The sequence below is a fragment of the Labrus bergylta genome, chromosome 16 (genome assembly GCF_963930695.1).
Source record: "Labrus bergylta chromosome 16, fLabBer1.1, whole genome shotgun sequence".
NCBI classification, from domain to species: domain Eukaryota; kingdom Metazoa; phylum Chordata; class Actinopteri; order Labriformes; family Labridae; genus Labrus; species Labrus bergylta.
This window is the reverse complement of record NC_089210.1, coordinates 11,129,351-11,143,842: the sequence shown is the minus strand read 5'-3', so window position 1 is coordinate 11,143,842 and position 14,492 is coordinate 11,129,351. Positions and strand designations below refer to the sequence as shown.

The window sequence follows — 14,492 nt, the reverse complement described above, 5'->3', positions numbered from 1 at the left end:
GACTCATCTGTCTTTTCTTCCCTTGATTTTGATCTTTGTTTTTATCAATGCTTTGAAGATTCTGTTGGCTTCATTATTTACTCTCATTTCTCTCCTTCACTGTGCATTTGTGCACTTGTGGCTTGAATGATTCAGTTGCAGGAACGAAATTCGGAAAAGTCGAATATAATTTGAATATTAGAAATAATGACAATATTTGAATGCTTAATTGCCATTCGCTGATGTCATTTTGTTATGAATAGATAATTGGTTAAAATGTTTTGAAGAACGAGTGAATCAATTCATGTGAGGTTGTTAATGTTCCCTAAACAGTTTTACAAAAGTAGTCAGCCTAGGTGTATTTTATTAAAAACAAAAATGCCCTTTCTTGAATTAGGCCACTACCCCTCTAACAACAGCCCGCGAGCGCTATATGTCGTGTCGCGCATGCTGGCTGTCCACACTGCATCCATTAAATATTTCATTTTTTTCCCCTTGCAAACTGTATGACATCTAGTGCTTTTGTATTAAAAGTGGACACGCGGATGTATGGTGCTTTGTATTGAGGAGCAGCACAGCACACAGAGGCTCATTAATGAACGGCCTTTGCCTTTAATTATTGTATAGGATAAATAGTAGCCTATTAAATTTTAACATAAAAAAAATCCTGAATATATTTGAATATTAAAACTGATAAAGCATAGAAATGCGAATGGGATTATAGAGGAATATCTGCAGCTCTAGTGCTCATTACAAAGGAAGAAAAACCCTCTTTGCTCTATGCACAGACTTTAAGCCTTTACTGAAGTGTGTGTTTTTGTGTCTGAATATGTATGGCTTCTCAATCCTGTCTGTCTAGCCCACTCATTCCTCTCTCTCTCTTTCTTTTCCTGTTTACAGTCTCTGTCTATCGCTTTCTATTAGAGAAGCAAAGCATTACAGCCTGCCTCCTCAGAGTAAGCCACAGGGGCAACATTTTGTTTTATCAACTCAATTTCTTAGCGTTTAAGTGACGGAAAAAAAACGGCAACTGTGTAACAATTGGGGGGAGAAATGCTTAATAATTGGAAAATTAAATGCTTGAAGAGGCTGTGTTGCAATACTCAGCCTCCAGCTAATTCCATCTCTTATTCAGCTCTCTGTCTGCCACGCTCCTAAAGTTCTGTGGCCGCAGAAACCGCCTTGGCTCAGTGCTGCACCAGCAGAAGGCCAATAACTACACCAGATTACAAGATCAAATCAGCCATAAAGCCTGTTAAAACAACTTTCAGGCTCAGAAAAGGAGATTCTCTGATGGCTGCACATCAATCATTAATATTGGACAACAGAAGTCCTGGCTCTTTTTGGTGATGCGATGAGACTGATGTGCACTGCCAGTGAGAAATCGGGGTTTTCTCTATTTAAATGTCAACTTCTTGATCTGTTTTATGTGAGCTGCATGTTGTAGTTATTTCCTAAACAAAATGATGTGGAGTTTCTGGAAATAGGTCTGATATGGTTTAAAAAGAAACTGTGTTGAGATTATGTACTGTGTGAGTACTGTATCGCCTCGTTTTTTTTCTCTTGACTGCGTAAATGAATCCTTGATTTCTAGATATGACTGCCACCATGTTGGTGCTAGAAGGTACCATCTTTGGAGGAGAGGGGGGGGGGAGATGGAGAGGAGTGTGGGAACTTCCCTTATTATCAAAGCCCAGCAGTTGTGGCTAGTTCATTATGGTGAATGAGCTTGTTTACCATTATTTCTTCCCACAGAGTGAGACTCTTTTGGTGGCGGTTGCTGACTACAGCTGTTTATTTATCAGACTGAAGAAGCCACAAGAGCCTGTGGAGCATATCAGACTTGTCGCTCACTCACACGTGTCCACCACAATCTCCCTGTGGAAAGCCAACAACAATCCCAATCCCTATATGCTCTGGACTACAAATATATGTATCATCAAAACTAAATGAGCGAACAATCAAGGAGTGGCGAGTGCAATATATACCTGCCACAGTGCTAAAATATGAATACAAAAGCACTAGAATTTCACTCGTTGATAAAGCTTGAGCCTAGTCTTCTTTGACCGCTGCCTGGTACCAAATACCAAACCAAAGAACATTTCATTTTTCTATTTTTCCTTTTGAAGCCAGCCTCACTATGGAAGCTTGAACAGGAGATTGATGTTTTAATTAGGTTATAAGGCTTTCTTTACATCTGTGTACAGGTATGCATTTGTCTCTGTATGAATTTGTACATTTGAGCCTTGATTTATGCATCTGAAAGGACATTAACAGTTTTTTTGTGGGAGAAAACGTAACTGCATAATTAGAAGGGAAGAACATGGCATTCTGTTATTGTACCAAAAGAACAAATATGATTCGTCTTTACCTTTCTCAACTGCATATGTCTACCTTTGGAATATGTCTTTTAAGGATTGAGTCTAGAGTTATTGAAACACAAAAACAAAAGTCTGCAGCTGGACTGTGGTATTTCTGCCACTCTCCCAACAAAAATCAACTTAATTAAAGACTTTTCTCGACAGCAGTAAAGGTTCCTACGAGTAAGTGAAACGAACTGAGGACCAAAGAGTGAATTACCTGCGATAATGGTCTTGTTTTCTTTAAGTTCTGCCAATGTCTTTTTGGATTGGATTGGAAAATCTTTATTGTCCCCGAGGGGCAATTTGGTTTGGAACAGAGGTCCATAAAGACAATACACATCATTACATCAGCACAAAGACATCAATACATACATATAAAACACAGCAACCGTGGATATCATCATGGTTGATGTGAGTGAGATAAGAGACACAAAGAGCAACAGTCCATAATATAAGTGTACTGGCAACAATGCCTACAGCTGCAGCCAACTGCTGATGGGACAAAGGACCTCATCTGTTTGATTTGGCCCTTCTAAACATAAGTGAATATCTTCCCTGTCGGCAGAAGTCTAAACTCTGCATGCAGAGGGTGCTGAGGGCCTCCAGGATGGCCTTTGTCTTCTGAATGGCTCTTACTTGGAAAAACACAGCAAAGATCATTCAAGTAAACGCAAACAATCTTTCAGCAAAGTTTAACTTTATTCCATAACTTTATCCCATATATTTCCCAAGAAGTTGACCAACCAACATATAGTGCCAAAGTCATGAAGTCAGGTATTTCAGAAAGCCTACAAGCAAGAATATCCGGCTGCATGCAATTAAAAGGATGTGTGTGGGATCGTCTACCCCCTTCCTTGCTTGACAAGTGAATTGGAGTGGCTCCTTTTTACAATACATTTAAGACCTTTCATGACTAATGAAGTGAGCGCCCCGGGGCGATAATCGTTCAACACTTTGGGGTTTGTAACCTTGGCTACACGGTGGATTCTTTCCATAATGCAGGAACTTTTTAATGTGATAAAGAAAGCTGGAAAATCAATTTGAAAATGCTACTCAAGAACAAGGCTCAGTCCTTAAGCAATAGGCTGTGAAGTGATACAGTCAGGCCCATGACTTTTCCTGACATTTGTCTGTTCAAGTGTTCTGCAGACGTCCATTTCATCAATCTCATCAAACCTGAGATGAGATGTTTTTAACTCATCTGCCAAAACAAAGTCAGGCTTGTCAAGATTGAACAGCTCCTTCTTTTTTTTTGTCCTGAATACCCACCATAGATTTGATTCCCCTCAAGGCAGAGCATGAGTTACACTCCCTAAATTCAACCTCTACTTTAGCTTTAAATTGCATTTTGGCATTTTTTTCACAAACGTCTGAGCAACTCTGTATGGAGTGAGTGGAAAGCTAGCTTTTTCTGATTTAGAACTGTCTTTAATGATTTACTGACCCAGGGCTTATTGTTTGGGTGCAGTGTGATTGTCTTCCTGGGAATAATCATGTTTTCACTGAAGGTGATGTAGCTTGACAGGCTGGAAGTTTTAAAGTTTTAAATGAATCAAAGCTGAAGTGGCACAGGTTTAGTTGTCAGGGAGACACTGACAAGCAGGCTGAGGCACACAGCTTTAGTGGGAGTTTCTTCTTAAAGCTTAGAGAATCAGTAATGGTCTGCCGGGGCTAAATTAGCCTGGACCTATAGACCAATTAAAGGTTAGCGTGTGTTGCACTACTTCCATTTTACACCAATTAGCAATGCAGCACATTGTACTGTGAACTGCTGTTGTGGCCATTAGGAAGATGAGCTGGCTAAACGTCTTCCTGTGGTTTATGTTCTGCAGCTTTGTTGTACACACTACAATAAAACCTGACCATGAGAGTGAGCAAATTATTGCATTACTATCTAAAGAAGGGGCAATGGGAGCACCTATGACCTCGCGGTTTTGTCGCACCCCATGTACAGAGGTTTTAGTCCTTCAGGCAAGCAGCATGGGTTTGCGTTCGACCTGCTGCTCCTTTTCCACATGTCATACCCCAATCTTGCTCTTACCAATTTCCACCTCTTTCCACTGTCCAAAATAAAGGCATGAAAGTCCACAAATCAATTATAAAAAAAAAAAGGGGCACTGTGGTTTTAGTTGTGTTTCTTTTTTTGAAGCACCAAGGCATGAAGTTAATGCAGGAGGAAAATACCAATTATAAATGGTCAAGGCAAAGCAGTGTAATACAGGGATCTATTGGCTAAAAGAAAACTCACAGGCTGTCTTTTGAAGGTAGTAAGGCGGGCTCACCATTAGCAAGAAACAGACCGACAGATGAGCACAATTCCAGAACAAATTCACTCCAAAAACAAATCACCAACTGATATAGAAAAGCACAAGGCAAAAGGAATTCACAACAGTTTGAAAATTAACAAAATAATTTGTTATGTATATGGTATGAAGCTTGTAATTGAAGTGGAGACAGGTGAGTCAACTCCCAGGCTGGTTTTAACAGAGAACAGGATTGGTAAGAGGAGGAAAGTCTGAAGGCATTTGGCCAAGAAAAGAAAAAAAATGACACATGTACACGATGACTACAGTATATAGATGTATCTTTATTTTGATGTGAGGGCATTTTATTTTCCATAAAAAACACTAAAGAGAATTTTGTGCACACAGTCTTGTTGCATAATCACACTAATTTGCTTACAGCACAACTACAGCTTTGTGGCTTAACACAATTAAACAAGAAAGAGAGATAACAACGATCACAGCAGGTTAAGGACATTATATGTATTTTTTTTCGTCAAGGACAATTTGCTCATAAAAAAATAGAAAAAAGAATATAATTGACATTATATCAGTTTGTATGGAATGCAATACAATAAAAATTATGACTTGCTGAAATGTTATTTTTGTTTGGACTTTGTTTATAAAATCACATGTCATGTCCATAGACTGTTAATATTAATGTCATGTCTGTGTCTGTGTCTGTGTCTGTGTCTGTGTCTGTGTCTGTGTCTGTGTCTGTGTCTAGGTCTGGACTTCCATGAGGACCTGCATCGCATTGGAGCAAAGGAGGGACTGAAAGGCCGCAAACTTCAGAAAGCTATGGAGAGCTATGCTTGGAACATCACTGTCCTCAAGGTAAGATTGACATAACCATTCCTGTCATGTGGCCTTCAGCCCAACATAGTACTCTATTTTATTCTGGAGACTATAAGCAGCTGGATAAGCAAGAGATTAAACTACATGGTATCTCAAGAAAGCGCTCTGGGCTAATTGTATTTGCCTCCTGTCTAATCCTTAAATCTCTTAATTAATTGCTGTTGATTACGAGCACTCTTTCATTTATTTGCTGGTGTTAGTAACTTGACAAAACACAAAAGGATTGTTCACACTAGTTTGTATACACACACACACACATGCTGCTGCTCCATCATTCCTCATACGGGTGCACTTGGCCTCCAGGACATGCTTTGAAGATGATGCTCAGCAAAATGCATTCCAGTCTCTGCTTTTCCCATGACAAAGGGAGATAAGGTTGCCCAGTGGCCTCATCTCACTGCTACTATGAACACCAGTAGTAATAGCAACACTGATTAAAAAAACACACCACATGCTGCTCAGACTGTGATGTGCTCAGCGGGCCTGTTTTGCTAAATAAGGACAGAGCAGCGAGGATATTTTTATCTCATCTCATCGCCCACAAATCTTTGAGCGTTGAGTGAAGAAGCTCATTTGGTTGAGCTTTTGCTTGAGTTTTAGGTCAGATAGATTTTTTTGGATTATGCAACTAACACTTATTTTCATGATAAATCCACCACTTATTGAAAATGTTTCTGTTAAAAGATAGTTCTAAGAATGTATTAAATACTGTGAAAGACCATAATAAGTAGTCAAGGCATTGCTTGTTTTGCAAGATATTGGCTAAAGCACTTGTATTGTCAAAAGTTTTTTTTCTTTTTTTCTTGCAATAACACTGCACCTGCAAGTGCAACAGACAGATTTATCTTAATTAAGCCTTATTGCACTCTCAAGAATTGAGCAACACATGTGCTTAAGTAGCATAACAGATGGACGACCAGCATTAATCCCTATGTCACCCGCGTCTCTTTCACCACCCCTAAACTTACCTTACTCCTCCCATCCCTGCCTTGTCTTCCTTTTTTAATCATTTTTCGTGTCCTTGAATTTTTATTCCATGAGTCACATTCTCAACATGAAGGCATCCTGGCATGCAGATAACTCCTCCTCCACCTCCCATTCTTCAGCTGTAATCTGTGTCTCATACTGAACATTTGGTGAGCGCCTGGTGCCTGTTTGCCAATGCTGGCAGCCGTGCCCAGTTATTTTCACCTGTCAACCTCGCCAGATCCTCAGCAGGCCTGGAAAGACTCGCTGCTAGGAAGCAAGAGAGAAAGAGTCTTGTTTATCACTCTTTCTCCCACAGCCTCTCTTCCAAACTGCCTCTCCATGCTTATTTTGACAAGTGTAGACTGATCAGAACCATGGTGAAAGAAAGTATTTGCCCATTCCTACTTGTAAAAATCCCCTCTGTACCTCCCTAACATAACCAACATTGAAGAAAAAACAGCTTTTGAAGCAAATGACAAGTTTTGTTTTTTAAAGCCTTTTTAAGGAGAGTTGTTACAGGCTCAGCGTTGCCACTTCCCACTCACAATTGTAGTTTACTGTAACTGTACCCTGAAATTAATTTAAAGGCTACTGGCTGTATGTACTTTTAGCTAAATGGCAGAATGATTTAGTTAAATAAGGAGATCAGGATCAAATGTAATAAGGATATTGTGGTAGAATTTAGTGGATGCACCCCCTGGAAAGCTTTAGGCCAGCTGTAGGGGTGAATGTAGCCAAACACAAGTGCTGTCGTGATTTAGCTCTGGTTGCACGGGACAAGCTGCTCGCTGTCTTATTTTATGCCTGGTGAGTCATGACTTATATAATATCTTTTTTTTTTCTAACATATGACTTATTCATGCTTCCAGTTTGCTTGCTGAAGTGGTTCAGGTAAAAAGGCCACTTGCCAAGTATTATCATCACCTGGGAGTAAAACACTGGTCACTGTGTGCAGGGCAGCTCCTTTACTTATCCTGCGATATGTCAGAACTCCATCCCTTTCACCATTCATTCTGCAGCGCGGGTTGGCCTGTGACTCTTCACAGGGATTTTATCTGAGCGAGCTGTCACAGCGGGTCAGACCAAGTCCACAGTGAAGTTCAGAGGGAGGGAAGGAAAATATACAGAGTCACAGATGAGGAGGAGACTGCATTCATCTTGCTTGTGAGCAGATGTTGGAGGGATGGTGGTGAAAAGAAAGAGTGCTTGCAGACACACTGAATTGAAGCCAAAAGGTAGAATTCAAGGATTTAAAGACAGTGGAAGTGAAGAGAGTTTGTAAAAGCACATGGTCAGATTGGTTAGGTCACTTTCTTTTCTAAGGTAATAATAAAAGCTTCCTCACGCATGCAGAAATTGCTGCCTGTGGAGAAGACTCTACCACATTTCCTCATGGCAAAGACAGCTAGCTTAAGGAGGCAGGCAGCCATGGCTGTGGCCCAGATTGACTTGACAGCGCTGTAAAGCAGAAGGCACGTCCTGACCACTTCCTCCACATATGGCAGGCATTCTACTCTGGGGTGCTCCCAAAAAAAAAAAAGAGAAGAGATGTAGTATAGCATTATCACCATGTGACGGCACAATTCAGCAGCAGAGGGAAGCAGTACAAGTAGCTGACAAGCACCCAAAGGCCTTTATTCAATGGCTGTATACTGCCCCCTTCTGCATCTTATAAGATTATGCACTTAGGAAAACCTTTACCTGATATTATTCCACCTTACCCTGATTTTTCCCACTTGATTTAACAAGGTATATCTTAAATACTTTTTAAGGTTTTATAAAAAAAAAAATTCAAATTCAAGCAGCCCTGGGGGAACTGAATTTGAATGATGTTTCGAGCAATATTAATGCCGTTAAATCACAAGTTTTTAAGCTCCTTTGAGGAACTTTTGGTTTGTGTTGCCCCCCTGTAGACCAAGCAGTGCCTTTTTATCTCCTTGTTGTTAATGTCCGCTATAGATATGCCTTAATAGTGTATTCTGCTTTTCCTGCTTTCTTTAATAGTCAGTGATGTCATTAACTGTCACTCTTTGCCGTGACAAATGTGAACAAAGGTTGTTTATACAGTGGGATGTGAATCTACTTCTCTGACACCGACCCTGACACAATTATTTACAAGAATTTAAAATAACTATAAAGTAATTATCAAACTTATTTCAAGGTTGTTTCTGTCTGTTTCACTTAAAAAACTCCTCACATGAGCTTTAGATAAAAGTCTCCATATCATTTATGTAGCGCTGACGAAGTTCTATCTTTGTCTATCTCTCTGTTTCTGTCGGAACTTCAGGGCCAAGCTGACCTGCTGAAGCACGCTAAGAGTGAGGCTCTGGACACTCTGCGTCAGATCCACTGTGCAGCTCAGTCCTGTGGCCTCAATAAAAATGGAGCAGCTTCCCCCCAGCTCCAGCACCACCCTCACCACCAGCCACAGCAGGTCCAGACTCAGCAGCAACCTCAGGCCAAAGCCCACCCACAGCCTCAGACCCAGTCCCAGCCCCAATCCCAGACCATACCTCAGGATTATCTCTATCCCCTCTCCCAGCAACACCCCCAGCTACCAGCTTTCCCCCTTCTTCAAACTGTTTCAAAACCACCGGCATATACTCAGCCCCCACCCTTACCCCAGCTGCAGTTCCAGAGCCAGCAGCAGAGGGCGGAAGGACCTCTGGGCACCATCCCTGAGAAAGAGATGGTCACTGATGATCCTGTGGCATCCTGCTGACCCGTAGCCTGTGCCCACAGAGAATCCTACCCAAAGAGAGACAGGGAGAGCCAGATAGGGATGGAGAAGAAGAGTGTCGAAGAAAAGCAGGAGGCCAGTTACAGAGGGCAGATGGAGGAGATGGCTGAGAGAGTTAAAGAGATGATGATGGTGAGGAAGACTCGGCGTGTCAGGAGTGAGACACAAGTCTGAGAGGAGGATCTAAGGAGAAAAGACAGAGAGACCTAAACTTCACACATTTCTGAACAGTTTGAGAACTTGAAAGGTGTTTGCTTTGCTCTGTTATGGATATGGATGTAATCCTTCTGACCAGCGAAGATTAGCTCTCTCTGTTTTCGCTCTTGTAAAGGGTCATGAGGGCAACAGCTGGAAACAAGCGCTCTGGTAGTGTGATCAGTCATTTAGACATCCGTGTCTCTCTGGGCAGTGCTAGTTACAGTACATGCTCTCTCACTATGTACTTTAGCTCTGTGGGTACAGGCTTTACCTCACGTTGGCATTTCTTTTGCCACATATTTGCCTTTTCATTTCTGGAGACTCCTCAGCATGTCTTTGAGCTTTTATTTTTTAGTGCTCACACGCCTCCCCCTACACCTTAGACATACAGCTATGTGCAAACTGTGACTCATTCAAAAAAAAAAAAAAAAAAAGGTAATTTTCATTTCACGTGCACAAAGTACAATTGCTCGACTAGGCTGTGCTTTGTAGAATTCACAGAGAACCATTTCGGCACAAACCAGGGGTCTGTAGAGCTACAACAGAAAATCATCCTTTGCGTGCTGATGTCCTCAGTCACACGAACGATCTTCTTCCATCATTTGCTGACATCGACCTCCATCAGACCCCTGCACATATCCAATATCATTCCTTATTCTTTTAGTTATTTGGCATCACTTTACTACCCCAACAGGGTCCCCTTGTCTCCTCCCCAGGGGCTGTGTGTGTGTGCGTGCGTGCGTGCGTGCGTGCGTGCGTGCGTGCGTGCGTGCGTGACTGAGACGTTATGTGAGTTGTTTTTGGTCCCCAGGGTGGAGCCAGCCTGCATCTGAAAGAGGCAGAGCTCACCAGCCAATCACAACTGGAGTATTGACCCTGCCTGTTAGAGGTCAAGCTCAACAGGAACACATAACTGCTGTCAATAAAAACACAAAATAAAGTGACTATAGATGTAAAGTGTATGTAAAATGTACGAGAGAACATATATTGCTATGATATTTCTTGCAGATATGGACATTAATGATTAATATTATGATGATTGTTGTTCTATTGATATTCTGATTCTTTTTTTTAACATTACTTCCACATACCGTATTCAGTGATTAGACACCTGTTGTTCTGTGGTGCAGGTCAGGACTACCAGTGTATGTGGGACTGGGACGAAGGATTACGGGTTAGCACCACAACATCAGGGTCAGTCAATAACCTGAGATATGTTTCACTGCAGAGTGAATGTGGATTCTGTAAGAGCTCCTTTAAGTGGACCATTAAAACTGGCTTCATTGTTTATTATGTCTCCTCTCGTCAATGTCCTCTTTATGACCAAGAAAGGCTTTTTTTTGATATTTCTATTGAATTCTAGCAATATATTTATCCGCACTTGGACTGGTAGCTAAAAATAATGAACAGATACGGGGTTCAGAGAACGACTTTGGTTATATGACTTTTTGAATCGCTTTCATGCAGCCATTGATGACTCTTTGGAGCGTTTTGAAAGCAGCGTTCACTTTGAAATCTGAAGCAATCAATAAAGCTTTTTGGAGGCTTCATTGATTGCTTTAAATGCACTGTGATGCATGGTTAATTGTCTTAATCTAAAAATATTATCTTATCTATAACCAAGATGTATGGCATGTATTTTATCATGATTTACTTTGTCCATTTAAAGCAATGCTCCTTCTGCCCCTTAACACAAATACAGCTTATCGCTGTGAGGATGTCAAACAACATTCAGAAGTCAATAATGGCTTTAGAGTGGTTTTTATGATGAGTTCTGCAATTGCCAGTATGCTACCATTTATAAAGCAGAGTATGAGGCGTAGTGCGTCTAATATTTCTTAGCTCCCAAAATAACATTTCTAAAAGGCCATCAAAATAAATATTCAGACTTGATGTTTTGGGGCCCTTTTAAGTTGTGTGCCGATAATCAAAAATGTGTTTGCACTAGTGAACGTATAGTGTAGAAGAAAGAAAATCCACAAAACTCTTGCCATTATGGCACATTTTGTACAATGGAATTAAGTCTATAGATGGTCATTAGAATGAGTAGAAATGAGCAATGAGCTAATCATGACAACTGAAAAAGGGCATGTTGCAGTCATTATATTGGTATGTCGTCATAAACCTTTGGCATATGGACACAAAGACATACCTCTAGTTCATCAAAGGTCCAGAGAAGAGCCTAGGAGATGTTTTTTTTTTTCTCAAACAGGACTCTAATTAATGACAGCGAGCTTCACATTAGCCTTTCAAATGAGCAAGCAGCCACAAAAAGAATTATTGGTTTCTGTGTCATACTTGTGGTTGGCCTGAACGACGTCCATCAGCGCATGGACAGACCAAATAAAAGACACTTGTTCTCAAGCGGGGACAGAAGAAGATCAGACAACGACTCATCAGACGAGCTAGAAGATGATGTGGTTCCACTCCAACTTCCAGAAAGCTGCTGGGAAGGATACGTCTAACAGGGTAGGACAGCTTCGTTTTTTTATGGGAAATAAAACGATTTGAGCAGTTTGACATGAAACAGTCTCAGTTTCAATCTTTTTATTAAGGGTGTTTTTTGTTTTTTTTTATTCATGAGTTTGTTTGTGGACAGGTAAAAATACTTTTCTCATATTTTCCGTCACATTTTTAAATCCTTTCAATTCACCAAGGCAGAAGCAGCTGGCTTAAAAGTCTTCTGACACGTTTTCTATTTTAGGTTTCATTTCTGATTTACAGAGAGACTACTCTTGCATTTGAACTGAAATTTACAGTGAAGCATTTTTATGTTGACCTTATTTCTCCATGTGGCGGAGCAATTCCTGTAAGTAGCAAGCTGATATTGTGAGACCACAGGTCAAAGAATTTGTAATATGATATAAATCTAAAAGGAGCAGACACCTTCTGACAAGTGAGTTGGCATGCATTCATAGGTAATGAGTTTACATATAAGCTTACCATGTATATTCTAATTGTATTTCATTATATTTTTGATCTGTATGAGGTCAATCCCTCCTGTTTCTTTGTATCTGCATTATTTAAAACAATTAAAATAATTTTCTACTCACCTGGTTGCACATAACACACATTTTCTAGCACTAAAACAACATGCATCGTGAGGAAATGTGGCCTTTTTAAAGGAGTGTTTTTTGGGTTTGATAGATAGGACAGCATTTAGAGAGACAGGACATGTGGGGGGAGAGAGTGATGGATGACCTGCATGAAACAGCATCAGGACTGGGAATTAAACTTGTGCCCAGAGCAACAAGGAATACAGCCTTCAAACACAGAACTGTGGAGAGATTTAGGTTATCGCAAGCAACTGGTGTACCATTTTCTTGTGACATTAATAGATAGTCCATGATTCATATCTTTTATAAGTCTGTCAATAATTAAGCACATGACCATTAACCAAATAGTTTGTCATGAAGCTGATGTGTTCTTGTTGAGTGATCATGGATTTATTTTGTGTAGGCAAAAGAAATACTTGTAAGCTTTATCAAATACATACTGATTCACAGCTCCTTTAAAAGTCCCTTTAAAGCCTAAAGATTGTCTTCCTCTCAGTTGACTTGTGTGTGATCTCATCTGTTTATCCCAGCAGAAAGTCCTGCTGCTGGTCTGGATGTTGCTGCTGTCTGAGCTGACTTGTGATGCTCACAGCATGTCTGAGTGCTGCAGACAGCCCTCCCAATCCTGCCGCCTCTATGTGCTGCTGTGTCGCTCTGGCAGTAAGACCTTCGGGGGAGCGCTCACAGGTGATGCTTCTGCTGGAATCCTCACTTTGGGTAAACGGAAAGAAGACGTGGACCGCTTACAAAGCCGACTGGCCAACCTCCTTCAAGTGTCCAGGAACCCAGCAGCTGGGATTCTAACGATGGGGAAGAGGACTGAAGAGAGGTCTGCAGATTACACAGACTGGATGGCTCAGTCAGGAATCCCAATCACAGCACTTAAGCAAAGCTAAATCACTCACGGCATGAGCGTACTGGGACTATTTGCAATTTTATTTGAGCTGTGCCCTTTTGCATGTAATGTCTATTTCCCTATCAGATAGTAATAAGAATATTAAGAAGATGTTGTGGTGAAATAAACAATATGAAAAAAGAACACGTCTTTTATCTTTGGTGTTTTTGCTATGGTTGGTACTATCACAGAGCTGGAATTAGTGAGTCCTCTCTAAATGTGCACTTGGCCCTTGGTAAAAATTGTTCCAATGAAACATTAAGAATATCAAAGGTTACGTTTTGGGTATAAGCTGGGAGGGTGTTGCCTTTCTCTTTCAGAAATAACTGAGAAGATTCAAAGATTTATTTGCCCTTGTCGCAGTCAAGTCGAAGAACAAGGCTCACGGTGTGTTAATGGAGCAGACCACAAGATGGTGCTGATAAGATAGAGTTGAACTGATTCACTAAGCTCACTAAATAGGATACCTGACTTGTTCACGGTTTGTGAAAATGTCATATTCATTTAACAAATAATTACTTACATAGATACTGTTGGTATACTATAACTTTAATTGTTTAACAAGAACAAGAACACTGCAGCAGCAATATTATTTTTTGTCTACATCATATCATTTATTACTTTTTATTCAACCAATATTTGTAACACTGAACATCCAGAGTCTTCATGTGAGAGGGCCCAAAATGATAAGATAAGAACTGGCTGCAATGCACAGCATGTCTGTGGGGCCCTTAATGATGTACAACGCAGCTCAATGTCCCCTCAGATATCAGATATTACATCTCTGTATTATATAGATTTTTTTTCCCACAATGTAACTAACTAACTAGTTTTACTCTGCAGTCAGACCTCCTACAGTATGTATGCTTGTTTATAGCTTATATTTGCTTGTTGCAATATAATGCGCAAAGGTTCTTTTCACACAGTCTGAAGTAAAAAATAGAAAAGATATTAAACTGAAAAACCATTTCTGACAAAGAAGCCTGAGAGAACATGAGAAAGTACCACAGCTCCTACTTCATGTGCTGATGATATGGATGCCCTAATCACTTATGAGACTCTATAAGCTATTGATACCAAAATGAACTGTATTGACTGGTTGGTTGATTTGGGCAACCTTTAATTAACGTATTCACCTATCCTGTAGTGTGA

The 14,492-nt window shown here is 40.5% G+C and overlaps 2 protein-coding genes across 3 annotated transcripts in view; both read left to right on the top strand.

Annotated features, from left to right (window-relative positions):
• Positions 1-10,677, top strand: part of plcl5 (phospholipase C like 5) — a 59,950-nt gene extending 49,273 nt beyond the window's left edge. Inside the window, exons 5-6 of the mRNA XM_020632675.3 lie at positions 5,352-5,461; positions 8,739-10,677. Of these exons, the coding sequence (XP_020488331.2) occupies positions 5,352-5,461; positions 8,739-9,173 (545 nt within the window). The 3' untranslated portion in view covers positions 9,174-10,677. The remainder of the gene's footprint in view (positions 1-5,351; positions 5,462-8,738) is intronic.
• A 140-nt stretch (positions 10,678-10,817) lies between these two features.
• On the top strand, positions 10,818-13,478 carry hcrt (hypocretin (orexin) neuropeptide precursor). 2 transcript variants are annotated; one of them, XM_020632673.3, is made up of 2 exons: positions 10,818-11,858; positions 12,979-13,478. In XM_020632673.3, exons 1-2 carry the CDS (start codon positions 11,802-11,804, stop codon positions 13,339-13,341), a joined length of 420 nt encoding a protein of 139 aa, XP_020488329.1. In that variant the 5' UTR covers positions 10,818-11,801; the 3' UTR covers positions 13,342-13,478. The 2 variants fall into 2 exon arrangements, with proteins under 2 accessions (XP_020488329.1, XP_065821042.1); XM_065964970.1 differs by having other exon boundaries at positions 12,976-13,478.
• Positions 13,479-14,492: the final 1,014 nt, after the last annotated feature.